Raw genomic sequence first — 27,473 nt, forward strand, 5'->3', positions numbered from 1 at the left:
GCTATTTACCACAGTCAGTAACTCAAATTCCCTTGTTCAGAAGGCTCCCTAAGACTTAGAAACAACTTACCTGCTTCAAAACACCTGTGTTGCACAACAGCAGGTCTACACCTGCATTTGATTATCCATTCAAAACTTCAGCATCCATACCAATTACAATAATACTAACTCCAACTCCACTAGTATATGCTACAGTCTGATCTGCTAAACACTGCTCATAGAGAACATCAATGGACACTCATAATCCAAAGTAACTCTAGGAAGAGCAATTAAAAATAGGGTTGATCAATTGGAGTTTCACCAGAGTCAGCACCAAATTGAGACTTTAGGACCAAACTGCAGATAGAATTACAGGAACTCAATAGGTAGGGGAACTTTCAGAAATAAAAACCAACATATTTCAGGGGAAATTCAGCAGCTGTGAACAGAAGACAAACGATCTCAGAAACAAACAAACAGGCAATTACAGTTAGCATTGTTAGGTTAATAACAAACAGCTTCAGAGCTCTCTCAGGAACATTAAGTACAAGAAGTTCTGGAGTTAAAACCACACAAGTAAAAGGCCATACAGCAGCAGGCAACCACATACTATACTGAGTGTCGTGACTTAGAAGAAGAGAAAGGGCGAGGAAAGAATCTGGACGGGAAACAACCCGCCATTACAATGCAACAGAAGAGTGGCAAAGCCATCAATGGGATGGTGGAAGAGATGAGGTTGCCGAGAAGAAGCAGTGGCAGTCCCATGCTATTTTTTTTTTTTAAATATTCAGGAGCCACTTCCCCAGTCATTTATGAGTAGCGAGACAGATGGTTGTCAGGAAGGGTAAAGTCATTATCCTCCCAACTCAAGTTCATGGCATCTGACTAGCAGCTGTAGCTGTAAGTATACAAATACGTACAAAACAACTAACATCTATTTTTTGTATTCTTCTGACTGTGCATTGTTTCTGTCTGCACCACACTATGGTAGACTTCTGTGATGTGATTCCTCTGTCAGGGGTACTGAAGAGTCTCACTATTGTGCTGTTCCCCATTTAGATTTCTAGTATGAAATGATGCCTACTCAGATACTATATCTCCTGCTCATACTATACTTTACAGGCTTGTTTATTAAGAAGTTATGTTCCTTAGTCTATATTCACCTAAAGAAAATATATCACATACTACTGAATATTCACAGTATGAAGCCCTTGTATATTTTATTATACATCATATTAATTCCTGTTAATTATTTTTTCCTAAAAAATGCACTATGTGTAAAAAAAAGATACAGCCAACAAGATGGCACTGGTGGGAGCAAATCCATTGCCATCCTTGAATAAAGGTACTTCCCTGCACACACACAACCTCCCCCAACTCTTGTCCCATAGGTACCTCTATAAGCCAAGTCAAAAACCATGCACTGTTTGGTTGAACTGTGCTCATTAGAAGTTATCAGAGACAGTACACGCAAGGAATAATTGGGTGTAACATTTGTGCGATGTGTTGAGTGAATGTGAGCTATTAGTTGGCAGAATGCCATCATGCTAAAAGGTGTGTTTTAGGGGCACTGTAGAGCATGCCTCCTTAAGGGGGTGCATATAAAATCAATCTGACTGCCGAATAATCTATATAGAAGTGACGTAATCACTATATAATGTAAGGCATGAAGATATTTTTCATATCTCAGTTCTCACACACACAGAGATGACAGTTCTTCATACTGCAGTACAAGGACTTTTACGCAGGTGTGTTAAGAGAAAGCTGAAACCTTGCTTGTCCTTCCACCCTCTTTCACTGTTTTTAAAGCAAGTGTTTAGCATTTTGGAGGTTTGCTTATTTTTATAATAAAAGGTCATGCCAGCCAACCTGCCCGTTGAAGCTCCCAATCAGCACTTCCAGAATCAACACTACCTAGAGGTCTCTTGAGAAGCATTAATTCCTTTCCCTCCTTCTTGTGCTAAACGAGCCAAGAAAAGTAGTGAGTTATGGTTGCAGAAATAGGATACAATACGATTGCCAAAGTCAGCAGGTGAGGGATTAAAACATATATTACACAGAATGAATGTATACTTCTGTGTCCCCCTCTAGGGAATTTAGGCTCACTCACATGAAAGATTAGCATACTGGAAGGCTTCAACTGTAGAAGCATTATAAAGGGAAAATGCAGCAGTCTCCTGCTTGCAGGTGAAAGCAAGATCTTTTCAGGGAAAGCATTGCACCTATATACCTCCCTTTGGCAACAGATCTACTTTCACATTAGCTTCTAGGGGGAAGTGGGGATGGAAAAGAAACCACAAAAATACTAGTAAGCATTTATGCAACACTTCACAATTTCAGTTATCTGTAAGATGCTAAGTAATTAATCCTAGTACCCTTGTAGTAGTAGTATCCTCATTTTACAGAATGGGGAAAGGAGGCACCGAACGGGTAAGGCCAACATTTTCAAAAGGGGCCTTTGATCCTTTATACCTTAATTTTTGGATGCCCAACTTTAGATATCTAATTTTCAAAGACAGAGCTCACTTTAAACTTAAGGGGAGCTAGAGGTTCTCAGCAACTCTTGAAAATGGGACCCACACTTAGAAGTCACTTTTTAAAATATGGTCCAAAGTGATTTGCTGAGGCAACACAGCTGGTAACTGGCAGAGGCCAGAATATAATTCAGAAGTTTCTGGATCCTGGTCATGTCCTCTAAACACTATAGCATGGTGCCATGAAAGAGAGGAAATAAGAGGTTTCATATTTTTATACTTTATGGTTAATTCTCCCTTTTTCTCTCTATACTTTTATCTTGTTTTTCAGAACTCTTACACAGTTTGGTATAGAGATGAGCTTGCACCAGAGCACAAGGGGTGAAATCCTGTCCCTGTGAAAGTCACTGGGAACTTTGCCAATTGACTTTATTGGAGCCAGGATTTCATCGTAGATCAAAACACCCTCCCTAAATGTGGAAAGATCAGTTCTGGATGCAAGCTTTAGGACTTGGAACCAGCCCTAGTTTGAACATGAAACTATCCCTCAAGAATTGTTTTAACTTTGGCCAAACCTTATTGGTGCAGTCTCTCTGAATGTGTAACAGGGGCACTGTTCTCTACATACTATACAGTAGGTCAGATATGGAAGAGGAAATTGTAATTTATTAGATAATAGTAAAAAATAATCCCTCTCACCTAGAAAGCTCCCTCTCTCCATTTTGCAAATCAAACTATGCACTTTTTAATTTGCATAAGACAAAAAATAAAGATAGAGGGAAAATTCAAGATGTTCAATTGGAAAAAGTGGAAATGGTGTTAAGATCATTAAGTTATAAAGAATCGTGGACACTTTAAGTTACAGTTACATTTTCCTCCAAGGAGGGGGAAGATTGGCACAGCGAGGCTTCCTGAGCCAAAATGTGGTTACTAGCAGGAGAGCATAAAGCCCCAGTCATTCCCCTGGTTCCAGAGTGCAATCAGAAATTGCACCATCAGCATCGATAGCTGCACCAAGGGAATGGCCCAGCCAGGGACTGTAAAGTCTCTGGACCTCTGACACACCATTGGAAGCTGGCATAGTGTAGTTTGGTCTTGGTCAGTGGGTAGGCCCATAGCTGTTTGTTCACACCACAAAAGGACCAGGGCCAAGGGTATGACTAGGTCTCCAGACCTCAGAGACCCCCAGCACTACATAGGGCAGAAGACCCCAACTGTGCTGCCTCTTGTGGGCCAGCTCCTCTAGAGAGACATTGCTAGCTATCAGATCAGGCAGCAACTTGGTCAGGAGGCAGACGTGGGAGTCTCTGACATCGGGAGTAATGCAGAAAGATAGGGGCTTCTGCTAGTCCCCCACATTGAGTTTGTAGTTCTCACAGGAGTTCTGCACAAACAAGTTAGCTAATGAATAGTCTACAGATTTTGGGGCCAAAGTCCATACTCTTTATTCAAGTTTTGCCTGAGTAAGGACCTAGGGTTTGGCGCTTGGAGTACATAGATATGTTCTTTTATCAAAGGGCCTACTTCTTTAGCTTCACTATGTGCAGAAGTCCCATTGAAATCAATGAAAATTCGGTCAATAGACAATCTACAAAACTTGGCCCAAAGAACATATGGCACTCAAAAGGCAGTGTGAATGAAGCACAAGCATCAAACAGAGAATTCTACTGAGCCTAGCAATGGTTTGTAATATTCGGCTTCTTTCAAAATATCACAGAAAGAAAGAATAGGGACTATCTATACTATGAGTTATTTACCAATTTATATTTTTCCGGTCATTAAAATGTTTCATGTTTGGGTCTTTATTATCTTGGTGGATTAAACATGCTCTGTATAATTCTAGTAATTCAGATAATTTAATTTCCACACCAAGAAATAGCTGTGTGGATCCCTTTTATCCCGAAGTCATTACATTAAAATTATGCAGTATTTTTCATTTCTAAAATACAGGGATCTAAGGAAAATGCTTAAATATTTTGGAACTAAAAACAGAAACTGCCTTTTATCTTGGAGATAAAATATTAATTTGTGCTCATTTCCACAGAAGAGCACAGTGCAATTTATAAATATGTCCTTGAAACTGACATTCATGCACAGGTGTTCTTTCAGCTCTGGTAAATATATTTTTAAATGTTTCTACTGAAAGGCCACAGAACTTTGCAGGAATACTCTTTAAAAAAAATCTATATTCCTCATTTCCAAGTATTTTAAATGCCAATAACTTGATGAATACTGTCATTGTTGTAAAGACTGGGGTGAACAGAATTTGGTTGAATTATGCTTCTGTTATAAAAATGCAAACTAATATAAAATCTGAGATAATTTTAATAGACTTTGCTAAACAAACAGGACATACATACTGCCTTCCAACTGAATGGAGACAAATCTCTTCCACTTCATTTTATATCACCATGTGTACATTGAACAGGAAAATAAATCTAAACTCAATTGAATTATCAGATTATTAGATTTATGTTCAACATTGCACTAGATCCTTGCCCTCGTGTCCGGTCGAACCAGCTAATCAGGGATTTCCCTGCTCTATACATCCCCAACATTGTGGGTCTATTGAACGGTGGCTGGAGGTGGTGGCATTGCAGGAGAACTGCTGCATTCTGCTCATCCCTGGTGCTGAGATAACCATTGCAGGAAGATACAAGTTAGTACAGTCTTGAGGCTGCTCTGACATGCTCTGGGAACCAAACTGGCCACCAGTTTGCCCCAAGATCAAAGGAGTAGAGAGATATCAGGATAGCACAAAGCCACCTTTTACCCCTTCTCATTTTGGTTCCTGCCCTGAGTTCAGCTAGACTTGAGGATCAGTCCCACAGAAAACCTAAAATTTTAAAATTTACAGTTTCTCTCTACATTCACACAAAACTCAACCATCAGAGAGCCACTTCTTTCAGAAGGAACTCTAGGAGTTGACCCTCTTAAAATGATCCATTATTGGCTCTTTATTACACTGTCTCTCTGTCTCCCTCAAGCACCTGAGACAACTTCAAACTTAAAATTCTAAGATTATTTTTAAAAATTCAGAATTCGCAGATGACACTCAGGATATTTTACAAGTGTCCACCCTGCGGTTAAAGGGGGTATCTTTTTTTATATGAAATGGTGGAAGAGAAGTTTCCAGAAATGTTCACTGACTTTTAGCACATAGGTTTCCTTTTTAGGAGCAATCACAACTGGCCTATCAGAAAGAGGAGAAAATGTGACAAGGTGGACACATGTTTGCATAACTGTTTCTCGGCCACAACGTGTTAACCTCCTCCACCAGGAAGCACTTGCTTGATCTTCTCCTTCAGTTTCAGCAGCCCTAGCACAGCAACTACTTAGACTTCAGGGCTGATCCCCACATTAAAAGTTTTACCAGTATAACCATGTTGGGTAGGGGGTGTGATTTATTTGCTGATATAACTTTGTCTACACAATACTACATCATTATAAAGGTGTTTTATGCTGGTATAGTGTATTTGGATTCCCAAAAGTTATATCAGTATAACCGTTTCCACACTTGGTGCATGTGTTGGCGTATGTGTGAGCATCACGTTACCTTTGCCAGCATAGTTAAAGGACCAAACTTAAGTATAGACAATCTTAATTCCATAGGGTTTGTTCAGAATACCAAAGGATAATATCAGACTGTCACCATGTCTTCCATCACTCCAGGCCAAAATCCATTAGGTATATGGTACAATACAAGTAAAACCTTGTTCCAGTGAACATTTTACTTTCAGATTTTGAGGCACGACAGATAAAATTTTCTTGCTCAGTATCATTAACAACTTCTGTTTTCTAAAGTCTTTCCTCTGTCCAGGCTATTCTTTCAGAATAACACAAAGACAGCATACAACCTATTCAGTTAGTAACAGTGGATTTTTTTTTTTACTGAGAGTCTTCCTGAGATTGGAGAGATGAAAATTGCCAATAGGCTCTGTGCAGAAAAAAACATCTCAAAGAGGATTTTTTAAAAAACAAACGTCATTACATCATTATGAGTGAACCTCACCCCAGTGTCAGGGCCAGCTCAAGATCTATGTATAGCTTTAGTTCCCCTTAAGCCTTCAAAACAGACCCGAAGTGGTGCATAGTACTTGTGCTAGCCCTCTGCCCAGGGGTGCATTTCACCCCAAAGCCATCCATGGCAGGTCAAAACTTATATCATTTTAAAGCCACAGAAATGTCAGCCAGAAAACTTGGGATTCCTTAAGCATAACTGTGATAATTTTATGACGCAAGCCAAGGGCTAGGTAGAATTAAGTTAAAGAGAAATGCTGTTTTTTATTTTTTAGCAGCAACGTTCTTGCATAAAGTAAAGGTGGCAATGCCAGCCCTGAGCCTCTATATTTCCAGACATGAAATTCCCAAATGGATGCCAGTTGAATTTTTGATCATGGGGATGGCTGAGTCATTAAAAAAGACAAACTATTCTCAACAGGGTTTGTTAGCCTCCAGCGTCCCTGGGAGAGTTGGCATCTCAGGCAAGGAAATAATGGCTTCTATCTCTCAGGTTAGCAAAAGACATGCAAAACAGCACAATCCACAGCCACTCACTATTAAAAAGCATTATTATTTCCTCACTGTTACTGCACTGTGGTATCTCAGATACTAGAGTATTTGGCAGGGGTTCTCAAACTTCATTGCACTGCAACCGCCTTCTGATAACAAAAATGACACACATGACCCCAGGGGGGGATTGAAGCCTGAGCCCACCCAAGCCCCACCACCCCAGGCATGGGGGCCAAAGCCAAAACCTGAGCCTCATCACCCAGGGCTGAAGCCCTTGGGCTTTGGCCCCAGGCAGTGGGGCTTGAGCTTTGGCTTCAGACCTGGGGTTCAGGTTTGGCCTTCGGCCCTGGGGCTCGGGCTTGGCCCTGGGCCCCAGCAAGTCTAATGCAAGACCTGGTGACCCCATTACAATGGGGTCATGACCCACTTTGGGGTCCCGACCCATAGTTTGAGAACAGCTGTCCTATTGTAAGCGTAGGGAGAATTACTGTGTTATCTCATGCCAGCATGAGGTAATTGTATGGAAACATTTGCCTTTTAATGGAACCTACTTTTCCCCTCTCCTCACAGCAGCACCAGAAACCCAACAGAGTGGAAAAGCCACTCCACCCAGCCTTACAGGGCTTCAAAGATCATGGTACAGTTCCCATAAATCCTCTAGTTCCTTACGTAGGAAGGGTCTGACTGACTAAGCCCCCAATAGGTGGAAAAAATCATTACATAAATTTGAATAGCCAAACCCAGAGCCTAGTTCCCAGTCTGAGTAGATGGGCCTGGCACTAAGTAGATGCATCACAGGGACAGGAATCCTTCCTCACGCCTGTGGAGCACATTCCTAGCTTCTTGGCAGAGGTGATTCCAGCCCAATGAACTCACACACACTTCTTCTCCAGTGCCGAATTGGAGGACCCACACAATAGCAGGTCCCCTGGCCTGACCATGCCCAGCCCACTCTCATCTTTGATGGGGTTCCCCCCACACCCAGTCTTCCCCTTTTGTGCAGTAGAAACACACTGGTTATGTTGCCTTTCTGACTTAGTGGAACTTTGCTACGCTGATCCTTCATGTTCCACCCCTCACATGGCCCCTGCACCAGAAGCTGCCTCTACCAGATTTGCATTTGTTGGATCTCTGGGATCTGATCCCCAAAGTGTTAGCTCCAGAGGGGAGAGGACCGGTACTGGCCAGAGAGCCCCTCTCTGAGAGAGCTTCAGAAAACAGAAGAGAGGAAGGAAAAGGGGAATAGTTAGGGAACATGTAGTTAGGAGCAGAAAGGGAGCCTGGGGAGAGGAAACAGTATAGGCCCCCCAAATCTGACAAGATTATTACAAATATTAACAGGTTAGGAGAAAGGAAATAGCAGCAAATCAAAGAGCTAAAATAATTCTTGATTATGAAATATTGTCTGAAGTAGACTATTAGGCATTATTTTCCTGATACTGCTCTTGGTACCCATCTATTCTTACACAGCATACACATCTTGAGTTTGGATGGTTTCACAAACAGTGCTGTAGTTTGTGGTACAAAACATCCTAAAATGAGCTTATAAAACTTTTAAATCTTATGATTATCTCTGTGTTATTCACTTTCCCTCTCATACATACATCTGATTACTCTCACTGCAGCAGGTCAACAGGAACTTGTGGAAATAAATAATAATCTGCAGTGAGCCCACTGTATGTGTTATCTCTCTTGCTATAAAGAGAGAATGAGACCATCAAATGGGAACACTATAGAGGAATTCTTATTTATATCCAAAGATCCCTGGTGACCTTTAGCTCATGAGTTACTGGAGTGAAACAACAGAATGTACTTATTTATCTGAGCTTTGCTGTTTGGAGTAATTTGGAGTAATGATACTATTATATTATCTAGTAGTATCTCTGGCTGAGCAACATGCCATCCATCAATCCGTATGGCCATTAAGAAGAGATTGAGAGAATCTTTAAATGGTGTGCTTTATGCGCTGGTGATATAGTAAGGATTCTTTCAAACAGCTGAACTGAGACCAACACTCTTTTATCCATTAATAAGAAATCACAAGCTGATATAAATCACAGTTACAGGGGAAAATAATCAACAAGCTATTCGCAGAAGTAATGCAGCCCTAAATTATTCACGTTTCTTTAAAAAATATGACTGGTTACTGCAAATATAAATGTAATGCCCCAAACTATCCTGCTTAATTAGCTAATTGAATTTTAATGCTCTTTGGCCAGGCAAGCGTCAGCCTCTAAAAAACAAAAGTGGTTTGAAAATTGGCAGCCTGGCAAAGCGCTATAAAGCTTAATATGCTTCTTTGTTTCCTATACTTATTTTAAAATACTTCAATACTTCCATGTAATTTAAACACAAATTGGAGTTCAATGTTTTCTTTCTTTGGGAAAATGGTATTAAAAAGACATCATTCTTCAGATACAGATACAAAGTGCTCTAATAATGCCTTTCCCTTATCTGGGAATAAAATCTTACTGTACCACCATCTTCCTGCTCATTGAAAAATAATGAAAGAAAGAGATTTGGCTGAAACAGTACAGTATGTCACTCAGCAAATAGAAAACACAGAGAAGGAAATTTTAACATAAGTTTGAAAATAAAAAGATCCCAACTGTTACATATATATTGCAAGTTTAAAATCAGGGCTCCTGCAATACTACTGGGTATTCTAGAAACATGTAAATTCAGGGTATATTGTAAGCATGTAGATCCAAGTGAAGCAGCCCATTTAACATAAAATATTACATCAACCATTAAAACCAAGCACAATGGGCAGTTAGGTTTTGTTAGAAAATATGGCCCGGTGCAATAAAGGGCAGGAATTGAGAATTCCTACATCCTAACCACTAACAATGACCAATTATGGGTGCAATCCATGTCCTCCCTTTGTGGGTGGGGAAAGGACAAAACAGTGGAACCATTCAGACATTATTGAACAACAGACATCATGATGCAGAGCCAATCTCTGAGGGGGCTCACTCTGTGCTCACAGGGGTCGTGGACAGGCCAGGGGAGTAGCCTCAATGTCACCAGCTGGTCTGCCAACTACACAGATCTTCTGGTTCCCATGCACTTTCCTCGTGGTGCATGGAATAGACCTGGCCAAAACTACAGCCCAGGGCCTCATATGCCATAACTATGTGAGTGCTCTGTGCCCCACAGTCCTCTATCCAGGGAATAGGATTCGGTGCCCCCATCCCCACACACTGGTGAATAGCCAGGCGAATAGCCAGGTACACAGAACAAAAATTCCATCTCTGTGAGATTTTAACATACCGTCAGTAATGGTTCAAGAATTTACAATAGAAATACCAGATTTCTGATTAAGAGGAAGCCTTCAGTAGATTTATTCTATTTAAATGCCTTCAGTGGACATCCTTTCACTTGCAGGAGTGAGCGAGGGATCACTTTTTCTGCATTTCAGAAAGCTGATCATAGGAGATAAAACACACATCTAACTTTTCATTTGTTTGGGACTATATTCTAAGACCTGGGCTCTGTCTACTAGCAGTGGTCTTTAATATGGGTTTCACTCTATTATATTCTCTATATATAGCTTCCTTAACAATTACTTTTCTAACCTTTTTCCTGTCCCTATTCAATAATATTTTCTAAGCATCCTGATTAACGACTTTTACTGTCTTTAAGTTTTGGTTGGTAGTAATGAGCCTGGAGAGAAACGAAAATATATGTCAAACTGCTGACCCATTTTCCATAAATACAGAATCTGGTTTCTAGCATAGTATTGAAGAAATGTCTGAAAAATGCCAACCTATGAGAAGTGTTATTATTTAAATCCAACATGAAGTCTAGTTGAATGGTACTTATTTGGCTATGCAACATATTTTCAATTTGACTGCACATTTATTATAAAAATAGTTTTCTAAGTACAAAAGAACTTCATAACATTCAAAGCTTCTGAGGCACTAATTACTACAAAATAAATTTCTTTAGCTGAAGGCACAATTCTTCATCTTTCAAGTGAAAATATCAGATTATATTTTTTCATAGCAACTATTAGCAACTGAGCAAAGATTCAGTTAAGGTGACAATTACCATCTGCTAGTCATAGTAATTATGTAGTCCTAATTAATTGTGAATGTCCAAGTACATGAATAGATTCAAAATATGAAATATTAAGAATGGACTCTCTTCTGTGGATTACTACAGTAATTATAATCATATACCCATTGAAAGGATATTTGAGTATGGAGCCATTAATAAGGAAAATAAAGGTAGTGGACCATATTGTGTCTGCATGTGCAATCTCTGACATAAGCATGATACAAGCCCCATATTTTTCATTTAGAATCATAGAATCATAGAATATCAGGGTTGGAAGGGACCCCAGAAGGTCATCTAGTCCAACCCCCTGCTCGAAGCAGGACCAATTCCCAGTTAAATCATCCCAGCCAGGGCTTTGTCAAGCCTGACCTTAAAAACCTCTAAGGAAGGAGATTCTACCACCTCCCTAGGTAACGCATTCCAGTGTTTCACCACCCTCTTGGTGAAAAAGTTTTTCCTAATATCCAATCTAAACCTCCCCCACTGCAACTTGAGACCATTACTCCTCGTTCTGTCATCTGCTACCATTGAGAACAGTCTAGAGCCATCCTCTTTGGAACCCCCTTTCAGGTAGTTGAAAGCAGCTATCAAATCCCCCCTCATTCTTCTCTTCTGCAGGCTAAACAATCCCAGCTCCCTCAGCCTCTCTTTACACTGAAGATATCACATATACCTTTTCCCCCTTTTAATTATTATCTCAGGACAAACTTCAATGGGCTTGTATTAATTTAACTAAGAACAGAATTCAGACCAATGATTTACATACTAATTAAGGTAGCATAGAAAGTTATGTTGCTCAGAGATCTAACCTACATGGTCATCAAGATGAGCATAAAACCAATCATCTATATGAAAGGTGGCTGGAAAAATACTGTCATATTAGAACACTTTGGGTTGTTCCTAGCTATTCCACTTATAAAGTTGTGTGAAAATGTATTAATTAAAACCAGACTACATAGTCAATTTAACTGAGAGTTTAACCTAATGAAACAATGCTGATTTTTCATCCACTATTCATTTACAATACAAAATTTAAATTGTTTTTAAATCATCTGTGTGGCATATTAAAGCTAACAAAAGCATATTCAAATCAGACTTCCAGAATATAGTCTAAGAATACACTGAATTCAACTGCAAAACTCCCGTTGACTTCAGTAGGGCCAGGATTTCACCCCAAGACTGAAAATATGAATTTTATTAAAGAGTCTAATAACTGTTCCTCCTGAAGTCAATGGGCATTCTGTCATTGAATTCTATGGGAGAAGGATTGGGCCCTATATAGAAAATAAGGGTAATCTTTAATTATGACAGCAAAGTTTGTTTACTAGACAATATTTAATCAGTACCTCCAGCAAGGATCTTCTCTTCCAACTCACTCATTTGTTTCTTGTAGGCTTTTAAAGCAGCGTCTTTAAATGATGGGCGTAGTCTCTTTTTCTTTGCAATTTCAATAGGCATCACTGGGATATTTTGATTTTCATCTCCCCTGACTTCTGTTTCAGCAGCTATATCTTCTGCAGGTTCCAACCCATCTTCGATGGTCAGTTTGTCAAACTGCTGGTCATATTCATCTTCTTGTAGTGTTGCGTATGGCGTTTCATATGAAAACTGTTCAAGTTCATACTCCTGTACCTGTTGATCAGTTCCATTGGTGTTAGTTCTATTTTCTAGTTTAGCAAGAACTTGTTCCATTACTTCTACGTAATCTGTCTCATTCTCACCACCTGGCTCACTTAAATCTTCCTCATCCTCAGCTTTGTAATAACAAGGCTCTGTATAAACATCAGAATCAAGGGTTGTGCTTGATTCATTAGCAGTAGACTGGGATAAAGTCCTAAATCTCCCCATAAAAGATGACCCACTATCATCATATCCACTTAAACTTTGTGTGCTTTTGTTCCAGACCACTTCCAGGGCTGATTTAGCACGCTGAAGTGTAGATCCAAATTTAGGAAAGCTGAATGTCTTATCAGAAAGGTCTATACTTAGTCGACTATGCCATGATTTAGGAGGTGCTTCCTCCGATTCATCACTTGGTAGTTCACTTTGACTTCTATACATCATGGGCAATCTGTTTTGATTTTGATAAAGGGAATTAGAATTTGTTTCCTGATAATCAGCATATTGGCTGATCCACTGACTTTGTGTTTCACTGTCAAGGCCGGGACATGATGGGGAATTACCACCAAGGGTAAAGTCATAGCTTTCAGCATCATCCTGGAGGTCAGAACTTTGGCACTTTCCAAAATCTATCTGTTGGTCTGAAGGGCTGCTCATATCATAAGCAAAAGCTTCTTGTGTGGATGAATCTAGGCCCAAGTCTGTGCCTTGATCCAACTGATTCCAGTCTTTCCATGGTGAAAGATCATCATGTAAGGTGAATTGAGAATCACTATAATGGCTTCTGTCTCCAGATACACACATTACTCCATTGCTTACACCACTGTCAACTGTTTCAGTGTTTTCAGCTTCATTTTGCTCTGGATAAAGCTGCATATCTTGGTTAAAAGTCTGATCTTGAGAGCTACCATACCAGTTGCACGTTTCATCTTGCCTTCTCTGCCAAAGCTCTCGATCTGAGGAAGACAATAGTGAGCTGCCATTCGTTCTACTAAAATACTGATTCTCAGAAAAATCCTCAGAGTAAGACTGACACAATTTTGAAAAATCTGACTCAGAACGGCTAAGTTTGGGAGTTGTAAAATCATTCTGTGAATGCCATACAGGTGGCATATCTGAATAGTAGGTCTTTGATTGCTGATCCACATTGTCAAATTCTGGTGACTGTTCACCATAATTTGTTTTATTTGGAAAGGTGCTGCCACCAACAGTCCTACTAGGGATTCTGGTATTTGGAGACTCCACACTTCCCTTTGTAGTGCTCGCTTTTATCTGAAATGCTGATTTTGATATCTTTGCATAACTATTCCTATTTATATCCGATTCCGGCTCTTTATCACTGTCATCAGGTGATACCCAGTCATGTTTCTTAGTTTTGGGCTCTGGTTTCATATCCATACTTTCATATGTCTGAGAGGAAGGCAGTCCTCTCTCTTTTCTCTCCCTCATGTCATGGGAAAGGATATCTGTAGAAATTCCAATGCCGGTTCCTTTAAGTTTATAAGATTTTTTTAAAATTAAATCTCTCTGTTGTGCTGTTTCAAAGTATACAAGTATGGGTCTAGGCTTTGCATTGGGACAGTCTCTTTGTTGCCCTAATCTATGGGCCAATTCAATTTTAATCATGTTTTGTGCCTCTGAGAACCCCATTCTGTCTATTAAAATTCTGTAAACCACATTTTCAATATTTTCAAACCTGTCTTCAGGCACATTTAAAAACCTAAGACTTGCTTTGTTTCCTGGGTGGCCTATTTGTTTAATGTAGTCGTGAATGTCTCGAGTTTCCCTTCGGGACTGCACAAATCCAGTTCGCAACTGTTCAATTTCACTTTGTACAACTTCTACGCTACTAGAAATTTCATCAATGGATTGTTTCAGAGCATTTACGTGTCCTCTTAATTCAGAAAGTTCTGTTTCAATTTGACTGATTCCCTGAAGTTCTTTAAAGATCATTTCCATAACATCATGCGTTTGACTAATACACCCAGTTGAACTAAAACCTGGTTCAAGGGCATTGGATTTCTGGTGACGACCAGTTCTGTCTAATGACTTGCTTCTTAGGCCCCATGTTTTCTTCCATGTGCTCAGCTCTGAGTCCGATGAGACACACTCTTGGCTCTTTTTCCATTTCCTTAGTTTTCGTAAAGCTCCTAGCTTTAGGGTATGCAAAGTACGTTCACCATCAGAGCTCCCATCTGATGGAGCAAGGCTGCTCAAACTCTTTCTGTTGCGTCTCACAGGCATTGTATGTGATAAATACTCCTTTTTCCTGCTGCTACCCTTTACTTCACTTAATGACTCAGAATATGAACTATCATTTGAAGAGATATCTTGAAATAATTCCTCATTATTATTGTTTGTTACAAAAATACTCTTTTGTAGTCCATTGGCAATAGCAACTCTGTAACTGAATGTTGGAGAAAGTGAAAATTCTTTATTACCTTCCTCTTCTTCAGCTGACAAGTTGCGAGCAGATGAACACTTTGCAATCTTTTTAACGGTGCTTTTCAAAGTATTTGAAAACTTTGGATTCTTTGTCTGTCCGACCTGGGTTAAGTCTTGTTCCTTTTTGCTTTGACAACTCTCTTTCTTTTTTGTACTATTTCCCAATTTCTTTGTAAACATTCCTTTGTAAATCTTATATATGTAAGTTGAGATCAGGCTCTTTAAAAGGGCAGAAACCATGGAGAGCAATTTATATTAACCTTTCCCCACAAAAACTGCAATTTAGGATCCAGAAAAATATTTGTATCTCCAACAGAATCATTAGTGAGTGTACATTTTATCAGCTGCGACTGTAGACAGGCAGGATGTACTCAACATGTAAACTACCAATGTTTTTGTATCATTTGACAGGAAAAAGCACTTGTGTTCATCAGAAACCAAATCCTGAAGGAAGCCTGAATGTGCTGTAAAATCCTGCTCTGTTCCCCATGGCTTCTGGCAGTGTCTAAAAAGGAGGGAATAGTGTTACTATGGCTTTCAAAACAGAATTTATCACTTAATCCATTACATGGCAACACTAAACATTTTTTGAAATCCATGTGACATTTGGCAGTAAGAGAAACCAGCTGGACCGTGTCCATTTTAAAATACAATCAAACTTAATATATTTAATTGTAGTGCCAGCAATGCCATATTAAACTTGCTGTGTGGATCTACAGATTTTTAATGACAATTATTAAATAGTAGGTTCAAGATTATTAAACGATATCTTCACTGCTATATTTCTCATTGGAAAAGTGAGAATATTGCAATACTTTAAATGCTTCATCCTTAGCATTCCATTGGTATGATATCAGTTAATCTGATTAGTTTTCATTTTCAGAAATACAGTAAGACACTTAGAGGGACCAATGTGCCGATATAAATATTCTACAAAGTGTAGAATATACATCAGAATGTTGAATTGTAGATCAATTAAAAGAAACTATTTCAAACTTTCAATTTTAGAATAAATGCCCATTCAAACCAGATTTCAGTGTTTCTCAACCTTTTTGATATCAGGGACCAGCCTGCTGCCTTCCTAAACTTTCTCAGGGAGATCTCATAGCCGACTGAGAAACACTGAGATATGTCATGCATTACAATTTGTATCACGTATTAATATATATATCTGTTTAATGTCTCAATATTTTGGCTTTTTAAATGCCTGATCCAACTCCTATTGAAGTCAATGGAACCTTTCAGTTAGCTTCCTTGGGAGCTGGAACAGGACCTAAATGCAATTACCAACAACAAAATGCTTGTATTTATTGAATTTTATTTAGGGTTTTTAAGTTAATTAGTCATCCCTATGTGTCAAAAATATTTCTTTAAGGGGCTCAGTGTTTACTTTAGAAGACTGAATTCACTTTACTCATCAAATTGCATAGTTGCCTGATCAGGAGAACCTCCATTGGAGAAGAATGGAGTTATACCACTGCAAATAGCCTCTTCGCTTTGATTAGACTGGCTTAGTTAGAGAACTCTTTAATCAGTAAGTTCAAGTAAGAAACGTTGAGCAAGTGTCATTTGCACAGTTATTGCCTATATTTTCCATAAGGCAAAGGGCTAGACTGTGCCATTTAGCCACAAACCTTAATACAGGGCAATGCGGCATTACACTGCTCCCTAGGGAGCAATGACGGCTATTCTTCCTTGGGGAAATAGGAGTTCCAAGAGCATTCTATGTTTGCAGAGGCAGTGTACCCATTGCCATAGCCCTCTGGAAGATGCAGCTTACTCAGCTTCACTGGATCAGTGCACAGTAGTGTCAAAGCCCTGTCACTGTCGTCTCCCCACCCACTGTGGGGTGTCGAGGGTCCAATAGGAATGGGAAAGCTCTGGAGCTCCCTGGACAGCAGGGGCACAATTCTGCTTGGCCCATAAATAAGTCACACAAGGAGGAATAAGGGTGAAAGCCCTTTATCCCTCTACAATACCACTGTACAGCCATGTAAGGGCTATCCAGAATCTGCCCCGTCAAAATGTGGTTTACATTCAAACAGGAGTTTTTAAGGAAAGATATTCTTTCCTTGGATCAGAAGCTTCAGAAGACACTGGGCTAAACATACCTGGTATAAATGGGTAAAATTCATTGACATCAATGTGGGCTGTAACTGCTTACTCCAGGGCTCCATTTGGTGTACACTGTTAAAACTATTCTAATTGTCTAACGAGTAATACTACAATGGCAATTAACAGACAATTAAGGTAAAGTTGGCAAACTGGATACATTGCATTGATGGTGAGCACTTTTGGCTGTTGCCAGCTTTTGTGTAGTCTGATGGTAGTTAGAAATCTCCCCCCGCCCCTACCCCCGTCGCCAACTTCATCATCAAAATGTGTCTAAAAGAAGAATTACACAGAACTCTTGCTACATCCACCAAGTTTTTGATTTTACAAATATTGGGCTTCTTTCCCCAAAACACTTACAAGTGGGTTTAAATATGTTCAGCTGAAGTTAGTGGAAATATTCCTGTAAATAAAGTTACCCATGTGTATGTGTTTGGAGAATCAGACCAACAGGAGGTAGACCTGTACTTAGCCAAGGATTCAATTTTATTTTTAAAAAGTCATTATTTCTTAGTTTATAGCCAGTAATTTATAGGTGGTAAACTGAAATCCATTCATATACCTTAGGGACACTGATTGCCAGTTTTGTGAGATACTTAAAATTGCAGAGGAAAAATAATGTAGAGACATTTTTGTTTGCAGAGGAAGTAGAAATACTTCCAGAAGGGCCATCAAAGAGGATTCAGGGGAGAATTTTCATCCTTTTCCAATTGGTGGACTGGGAATTGCTATGGGACTTTAAAAAATGTTGCTATTACTCTTGTTGGGCTTTAATGGGTAAAAATACTGAAAACACATAGAACTGTTACATTTCAACATTTATAGTTCTATTATTTATATGCCTGATTTGGCAAGGCTAACTTACCCGAGTAGGGTCATTGAAGCCAATAGGACTACTCACATTAGTAACACCTTGTAGTCTTGGAGTCATATTTTGTAGATAAAAGAATAAGCAATATTTATACACAAACTTGGGTTGGGTTAGCCCTGAATTGATTCTTGAAAATTAGATGAAATAATTTTTGGTCCTGTCTGCATTCCCTCTGAATACTCTGGACAGTTTAATTAAGTCATCTGTTTAATGTGCAGCAGCAATCAAAAAAGTGATTAAGGACCAAACCCTCCCCTGGCTAGTGCAGTAAGAGGGAACAAAAATGCTGTTTAGTTCTTTCTCTAGGCCAGGGAAGGATTCTATCAGGCAGACTAGGATCACATGCTGGGGAAGTACTTCACAGCTTCTCTGACTGTGGCATGCACACTTGGCTGGTTGGAAGACTAGACAATCCTCCTAGCTCTCAGATCTTTAGAGCGTAGTGTGCAGGTAGTGCTGGATCTGGATTCTCCTGTGCCCTATGGAAGTGTCCTCTCTGCCTCTGCTCAGCAGAAGAGTCTTTCTGTATCATCTTCCGTCCCTCACTCCTACCTACCCTAGTGCAGCAGAGGACAGGATGTACCCACAAGCCTAAGATTTTAAGCTGTCTGATTTTATCATTCTTAGTACAGCCAGCCTAAAGAGTAATATGGAAAATGTCAGATCATCACCATGAAAATTGATGGAACAGTCTTATCCAAAATATTGTCTTATGTTTAAGACACAGAAGAATTAGACTAGGTTCAGAAAAGGGCTGCAAGTGTGGGGCCAAAGATGCCATTTGATTTACTAGTGTGGTGCCACGGGGCTACAAATGAGAGCCATTTGGTCTAAAAGGGAGAAGAGCAAGAGGAAATACGATAGAAGTATAAAATATTCAATGGTATATAAGAGCTTCTATTCCATAATACAAGAATAGGAGTCAATACATTTTAAACTGTTATAAAGAAGTACTCTTTGTATACAGGTATCACTCACCTCTGAAACACATTGCACAATACAATACTCAAAAAAAGGAGTAAGACCCCTATATGAACAAAAATAGCCCATGCTGTTAGGGTAAAAATTAGCTACTAGGACAATCAATCCTCAGACTTCAGGGCTGAAGCTGATCACCAGCTGGGGTTAGGAAGACATTTTCTCTAAATTGTATTGTACACAATCAGGTGCACTTTTCTTTGTCCCTCTTCCCTTCATCTGAAGGTTTCAGCATTAGCTACTGACAGAGACGGGGGGATAGTTAGAATGGAAAGGATAGAACACCTCTGGATTTTTGACTTGTTTGTTCCTGGGGCACCCATTCCTGTATTTTCTAATATCATCAACACACAGTGTGTTACTAGCCTCTGAATGCATGCGTTTTTAAATTGACAGTTTGAGATAATTTCATTTCAATTTCTAAATCTTTCTGAAGATTTAGAAAAAAATCCTTTGGCACAAAAAGGAGGTAAGAAAGCTTGTACACATACAGTGCATATGAATGGTTACCACCTGCCCCATGACTGTGTGCAAGGGGAGAGGAGAAGAGGAGTCTAGGGAATCTCATCGTTCTGTGCAAGCAGCAGGGCACTGCAGAGAGCACAATGCAGTCCATGCACCTTAGGGCTTGGTTTTCTAGTTAGGGGATATGCCCCATCTACTGTCCAACCAGCTACTGCTTGTGTTGCAGTCATGAGCACACTAGCTAGTAGTATACACTGAAGCAGCAAACTGCCCTGCATGGTGCCCAGGCCTGACTAACAGAACTCTGGCTGGCAGCAGCCCTGGAGCAGAAGATGCACAGCAGCCTTGTTTCCTCTCCCAGCTACAGCCATGTCAGGATTTGGCCCAAGTGCAGATAGATTAGGAATCGACAACACTCATCTTCCTCCTCAGTGGCAGCTGCATGTTATTTTACACAAGATGGCATCTTTCTAAAATATGGGCCAGATTTTCAATTGGTGTAAATGAGTGTAGCTATGTTGACTTTTTATTCTCCTAGGCTCTGAACCAAGGGTATTAAAAGTGGGCAATCCTTGGAAGCTACAGGATGCTCAATGAGAACGCGTGCACTTCTCGAGGAGTGCAAATGGCAACAGCTGGAATATCACAAAGTTCTCCTTAAAGCAAAGGCAGTCTAATTCTCACATGTCACTACCAGAGGAAGGAATCATCCTGAAGCCCTTCTTAACAGACGTGTTTGTAAAGGTAGGGAGATCAATTAATAACCTCTTAGCTTCTTCAGTGGATGTTTATAATCATTTTATGAACAAGCCCTCAGAGCTGATTGTGAACTGACTGACTCCTCTGCATACTCCACTCATGGCGTTTTTAGTCTTCTCCTTTAACCAACGATCTTTAATCAGATGTGAGTGTCAGAGATCTATGATGGAATATAGGGTTAACACCAACATATGCATTACATCCAATTCCTATTTGGCTACTAAGGGCACTTTTACCAGCTCAGGCTACAAAACTTCAAGGAATAATGAATCTATCATTGGAATCTGGAATATTATCATCCATTTTAAAACAAGCTTTAGTAACTCCTTCCTTGACAGCCAACGATATGTCTAACTTCCATCCAATGCTTAATTTATGCTTTTTATCAAAGATCCTTGAGAACTTTGTTTATACAGAATTGCAAACTCGTCTAGCTCAAGTTGATTTATTTCACGTCAGGTTGTACAAAACACCCAAGCAATTTAAAAGCTGCATTGTTAGATGTACAGAGATTTGCTAATTGGAGCTGACATAGGTTCTCTCACATTAGTTTCTTTGGATCTCAGCAGCATTTATCATATACTTACAGGTTAGGGTGGCCAGACAGCAAGTGTGAAAAATCAGGACGGGGGTGGGAGGTAATAGGAGCCTATATAAGAAAAAGCCCCAAATGTCGGGACTGTCCCTATAAAATCAGGACATCTGGTCACCTATTACAGGTTATTGTTCCAGTATCAAGCACTGCTTTTGTTTAAATCATGTTTATCCACATAGAATGGTGATGGTTTCTTTGGGTCTGATCCATTTCATTTTTTTTTTTTTTGCAGAGATCGAGTTCATATCTCTTATTTTTTAATCAGTAAGCTATTGCTAGGTTCAGTCAGAAGGATGTAGGTAGGGCAGCACACTTTGGGGGAAGGATATAGGAATAAATGAGTTCTCAGTGATCAGAGTTCTCATTCACTGATCTGTCTGTCCAGATTTGAGTCTTCCATTGAAACATCATGCCAAGTTGGTGTAAAATAAAATAAAAAGATGGTTTACAAGACACTAAGTTATACATCTCACCATGGTATGAAATTGGATCCAAATAAATATTAGTTGGCTTTAACTATTTTAAGTCAAATGCACAGCCCAAGTATTGGGTTTTGTGCTGGGAAGTTTGGGATGGCCAAGGAAAGGGGAGGAGAAAAATCTGTTATATTCTCCTCTGCAGAAGTGAAGGAGAGGGAACCAAAACAGGAGAACCCTATGCAGCCTCTCCCACTGCCCCAGTTAGAGTAACCCAGGCTGAATGTGGCCCTAGTGTTATACTAACACTGCACTTATTGGTGAATAGGTAGCTTGTATATGTCACTAGGCTAGAATATGGTTGTATCACTGGCAAAGTATTGCCAAGCTGAGAATGTTCCACCAGAAGGGCTTGGTATAGCAGGCAAATGTCTTGGTTTTCCAAGGCTTAACTGTTTTAATTCCTTCACTATTTCATGACATTCTGAATCCTATTATTTTCAAACTACATCAGCTCATATCCTTACAGGCAGCTACTGTGCTAACACATTGCTACCAGCTTCACATTATGTGCCTATAAAAGTTTGTATTAAGATGCTATTTTTATATGTATATAGTACAATAACAAAACTTTCATTAATTTCAGTGGAAGCAGAATCAGACCTATAATAGTTATGGCTCAAAGTACCTATGCAGTCTTTTGTAGTTATAGGTTTACATGTCAGCTTCTCATAAAACCAAAAAGTGGTTTGATATTTAATTTCCCCTTGTTACAAAACTGAGACCAGGGGAACTTGAAGTTTTTGCAATTATGCTTTTTGTCAAACTTAATTTCTTATAGCATTAAAAATGCACAGTCCATTTAGATATTTAAAACTAAGGGGTAGATCATTGCTGTCCATTTCTTGAGCCTGCAGTGAAAATAAAGGGAATGAGAAGCACCTTCCTCCATGCAATGGCCAAGTTGGGGAAGCACATTGCTCCCAAAGGACTGAGGGGCATGGAATAGGCAGATCCATGGCACTGCTCTCCCTTTCAATCTGCCACACAGTCATTCCTCCCTCCTCCCCACCTTAAAACGAGAGGTAGCAGTTTGTGGGCTACAGACACCAGGAAGCTATAGGAGAGGCAGAATGCCCATAGTGTTCCCCAAAGCAATGCAGCTCTGCACCACTGCCAACATAGGACTGTGCCCTAAAGGCATGATGAAGCCCTAAATCTTTATTATTTTGCACTTACATAAACACCTTCTATTTGAGATGCTCAGAGCACTTCACAGATAGATTCACTATACTTCCCAGCAGCCCTGTGTGGGGCTAGGATAGAATCACACCCAATTCACACAGCTTAATAAATAGACTGTAATTTTAACAAAGAGAAGGTTATGGGGTGACTTGATTACTATCTACACGGGGAGCAAATATTAAATAATGGACACTTCAGTGTAACATTGAGTGTCATTAACCATTGGCCCAATTTCCCAAGGGTCGTGGTGGATTCTCCATCGCTGAGAATTTTTAAATCAAGATACCAAAACAGAGTCAAAGATCCGCTCTAGGAATTATTGTGGGGAAGTTCTATGGCCTGGATTGTCTGGGTGGCCAGACTAGCCCCTTCTGGCCTTGGAATCTATAAGCTGTGGACACTAAAGCACAGAGAGGGGAGTGACTGCCACTAGAGTACACTGCCTCCATCAACTAAAGTCTGGTCTATAACTCAGTTTTACTAGCCTAGCTATGTCCATTAGGGGTGTGATTTTTTTAAACTAATATAGCTAGGCTGGTAAACCTCCTAGTGTAGACAGGTTTCAGAGTAGCAGCCGTGTTAGTCTGTATTCGCAAAAAGAAAAGGAGGACTTGTGGCACCTTAGAGACTAACCCATTTATTTGAGCATGAGCTTTCGTGAGCTACAGCTCATGCTCTGATAAATTGGTTAGTCTCTAAGGTGCCACAAGTCCTCCTTTTCTTTCTAGTGTAGACAGTTAGGACAGTAAAATATGCTTTTATTAGTCTATCATATGCTGGTCAGGGGAACCAGCAAAAGATACATTGGTATAACTGTTTCCATACTAGCTGGTTTTGCTAGTTTCACTACACTGGTATAATTTAATTAACAAAACTCTCTGTGGACAAGGCCTCATTCAAATGAATTTGATTTGAAGAAATACTTTGCTGCTGCTTTTTACTGTTCTTAAATAATGATAATTATGTGTTGCATTATGAAGTGCTCCATGACCTGCTTGTAAAGATTGTTACATAAATGCATTTTAGTGTAATACTGCATAAACTGTATAGTTGACCTTGCTACAGACTCTGGCAAAGAAAGACAGAACTACACTAGAGTGGCTCTTTTTCTCTGTTGGACAACTATCTGCCTGGGGATTTTCCTGTGTGGGGAACTGCAGGGCTCTGTCACCCTTTCTGCTCAATTCACACAGGAGGCCATTAGTGGGGATAGAGAGATTCTTTGGCTTCCAGTGCTATCATCATGACTATGACATTGAACTCTAGTCACAGCTTTACCGAACCCAGATGTTACAGATCTTGTGCAGCTCTCTCAGTGCAGGTCTACACTACCACTTAAGGGCATGGCTACACTTGCAGATGTAGAGCGCTGGGAGTTAAACCAGCCTTCGGAGACCGCAGCAGGGAAAACACTGCCATGTGTTTACACTGTCAGCTGCAAGTGCACTGGCATGGCCTCGTTAGCAGTGCTTGCAACACCACAAAGAGCAGTGAATTGTGGTAGCTATCCCAGTGTGCAAGTGGCTGCAATGTGCTTTTCAAATGGGGGTGGGGGATGTGGAGTGTGACAGGGAGCGTGTTGTGTATATGTGGGGGGAGAGACAGTGTGTTAGCATGCTGTCTTGTAAGTTCAGACAGCAGAAGACCCTCCTCCCCCACCACACACACTCACAACAGCAGCATTCCACACTAATGGCTTGCTTTGTCCCGGAGCAGATAAGCATGCCAGCTGTCAGCAACGGAGCTTTGAAAGGGCATATCCGCATTCCTGCGGCCGATTTCAAAACAATGAGAAGAGTGGCCACTTGGCTTCAGGGGATTATGGGACATTTCCAGGGGCCAATCACAGCACAGTAATGCAACACCTCGTTCACACCGATGCTGGGCATTTCAGTTGGGGCGCAGCAAGTTTTCTGCTTCTTGTGGAGGTGGATTACAGAGCGCTCTAGCTGCAGAGTCCAGGCGTTCTACGTAACTTGCCAGCATGGACACATCGGGAGTTAGGGCCCCTGGGGCTGCTTTAAGGCACTCTAACTTGCAAGTGTAGCCAAGCCCTAAGTAGATCTAATTTACGTAGCTCAGGGGTATGAAAAAGCTCCCCCACCAAGCGACACAAGTTTCGCGCTGTCCACACTGGCGCTGTGTTGGCAGGAGACGCTCTTGCGATGACACAGCGTACGCTTCTCGCAGAGATGGAGTAATTATGCTGATGGGAAAGCATTTTCCTGTCGACGTAAGTGTCTTCACCAGACGCGCTACAGCGGCACAACTGCATTGGTGCAGCTGTGCTGATGTAGCACAATAGTGTAAACTTGCCCACAGTATCAAGACAAGAATGAGGCTTGAATGAGAGCTGGCAGGTTGCAGCTCAGTAGGGATGGAACAGAAATGATGCTAGACACATCTGAATCTTCAACTGAAGGAGCATACTATCCTTTTATTACTAACATTTGCCAACTAGAGGTGCTTACTTTTCTTTATGCTCATATAGCAGTAGCAGCCATGAGTGCCTTTTCCCCATCTGCATTTGCCTAGGAAGCTGTGGCCACTATCCATAAAGATCACATGGAAACTTCAGCCATAATGCAGAATGGGGCTGTCCACTTATTCAGCAGTCCTTCTCATATGCAGCATATTACCAGCACATCAGTGCACTACTGCATGAACTCGCTTCCAACTCATTCAATTCAAGCTGCTTATTTTTAACCTATAAAGCCCTTCATGGTTTGCATCCTGTGTGTCTTAAAGAGACGGTCTCTCTGCTAATGTTCTAAAGTTTGATGATAGGTGGCAGAACAAGCAAAACAGATAAGTGTCAAAATGGCTGACCTAGTTAACTAAAAGACAGATTAGATCAAAGAAGGAAAAGAATCAGATGACTGTCACCTAACTTATGCTGTACCATCTATTTGACTGTATGCTTTTCAAGTAGGTTATGCAAACTAATTGACAGAGCACACAGCAGAGCTATATTGCAAGACACTTAGCAACTTGGCATTTATATACTTTATAAGCTATGGGCTAGATTTTGAACTCAGTTACACTAAAGTAACCCAATAACGGATAATAAAGTGGAGTGACTAAAGTACTGACGTAACTCTATTGACTTTAACTTTATTTACACCAGTGTGGCTTCGATCAGAATTTGGCCATATAATATATCACTGAACACTGTGGATTAGTGACTACATCAAGTGGTTCTGAGAGTCAATAGCTGTTTCATTTGAACTACTTAACAGTATATAGTAATATATTTTTCAAACTATCTACAGAGAGGCCTTCTATAATTATAATTTCCCAGCAATCTGAGTAATTATTTGGAACTGGGAATAAAATTTCATTTTCGGTTTGGAGGGCTGGTATATTTTCATGATAGGTTGCTGTAAAGATAATATCTGAGTTTTATAAACATTTTCTTTTGCAATACTCTTCAGTTGTGCAGCACTACTCTATTTTTCCTACTTTTTTGTGTTACTTCACTACAGTATGTGTATTTGTCAATGAACACAAGTTATACAACCCCCCTAATTATGATTGTAGTAAGTGGTCCACAAATGTGGATGAATAACCAAGACTAAATTGTTAAGGATGCAGGCATATCTCCTGTATTTTTCTCCACAGAAATAATTGTCCAATATGGAAAAACTAGAAAAATCATAGTTAGTCCTCAGAGCACTGGAGCAGTGATCTTAACTAAGGCTACAGATCAGAATACATGCCTTAAGGGATATGATGGAACTATATTTAAATTTCTTCCTTATGTATAAGATACCTTATAGTAGGTTTCTAATTTTAATAATATCCATTTTGCCTTACTCATTACTAAGCGGCTTAATATACTCCATCCGAATATTGTAAACGTACACAAGATTTTTAAATGAACAGGAGTTGGTTGGCATATAGCTTCAGTGTTATGTGATGGTTGACCATATTACTGTATTAAACTAGCTTAAAAAATTCCTATTTGTGTCTGACTGGGCCTCATCACATTTCAGTTATCCCTAACATAAACCTAAACAGCAGGGGGAAAAAAGTCAAACAATCACCATGCACAATGGTGAAGGAAAAACTAATATCAGCCGTAAAGTATGTTTGGTCTTTTATTATTATGCATTATTATACATACACCTATTTTAGATAACATTCACGTCTTATCAAAAGCTAGTAAGATTTAGCATGGATCTTTTTAAAAAAAGACTATTCCTATGTAAAATCCCACGCATTAGAAATATTTAGAGAAAAGAAAGTTTCTACTTAAAGAAAAAATCATTATAAGCTATATTAATAACTATACGTAATAACTTAGTATAATTCAAATTAAAGTTTACCACTTTGCTGTAGGTAGTGGATTTTTAATGTATAGACTAAATTGTGAGTGTATAAAATTCTTCATTGTTTTGTGCAATGTTACAATAAAAGAATACACATTTATTTGTATTCTTATTGATCAAATTAATAGACTATCAACACATCATCATATTTATGGCCGAATCTTGACAATTCTTATTTTAGCAAACTCCCATTGTCTTCTGTAGGAGTTCTCTCACATAAGGAATTCAGTACCAGGCCCATAATACGTAAGTAATAAATTGACATTAAATTGCATATAGCCCATATTTAGAGAGGAAAGCTATGTAATAAACTGAAAGCACATCTAAAAATATTTCATTTATCATGGACTTCTCACTGCCTTACTTCCATTCTGACCACTAAACTATATCTCTGAGACTTATTCCAACACTCCAAACCCTTGAGCAGGTTTAAATAGCAGCTATTTTTTCACATTACGCAACAACCAATAATCCCCATTCTTTTTCCCTAAATGCATTCTTTTCCCCTAAGTTTCAGCCTCAGAATTACCTTGGCCCAAGCCTCAGGATAGGCAATATTCAGACCTGGACCAGCGACAGATCTAAGATTGGATATCCTATGAAAAAGTT

The 27,473-nt window shown here is 39.8% G+C and overlaps 2 protein-coding genes across 3 annotated transcripts in view; both read right to left on the reverse strand.

Annotated features, from left to right (window-relative positions):
* The window catches only part of UNC13C (unc-13 homolog C), a gene marked incomplete at its 5' end in the record, with an annotated part of 390,158 nt that extends 374,826 nt beyond the window's left edge, over nt 1-15,332 (reverse strand). For both annotated transcript variants that reach the window (XM_084641195.1, XM_084641194.1), the window contains one exon: nt 12,374-15,332. In XM_084641195.1, the coding sequence (XP_084497321.1) occupies nt 12,374-15,332 (2,959 nt within the window). The remainder of the gene's footprint in view (nt 1-12,373) is intronic.
* A 58-nt stretch (nt 15,333-15,390) lies between these two features.
* Nucleotides 15,391-27,473, reverse strand: part of LOC311527329 (protein unc-13 homolog A-like) — a 146,814-nt gene continuing 134,731 nt past the window's right edge. The window contains exon 8 of the mRNA XM_084641197.1: nt 15,391-15,597. Within this exon, the coding sequence (XP_084497323.1) occupies nt 15,523-15,597 (75 nt within the window). The 3' untranslated portion in view covers nt 15,391-15,522. The remainder of the gene's footprint in view (nt 15,598-27,473) is intronic.

This window comes from Lepidochelys olivacea (genome assembly GCF_965140295.1).
Source record: "Lepidochelys olivacea isolate rLepOli2 genome assembly, chromosome: 10".
Taxonomy (NCBI): domain Eukaryota; kingdom Metazoa; phylum Chordata; order Testudines; family Cheloniidae; genus Lepidochelys; species Lepidochelys olivacea.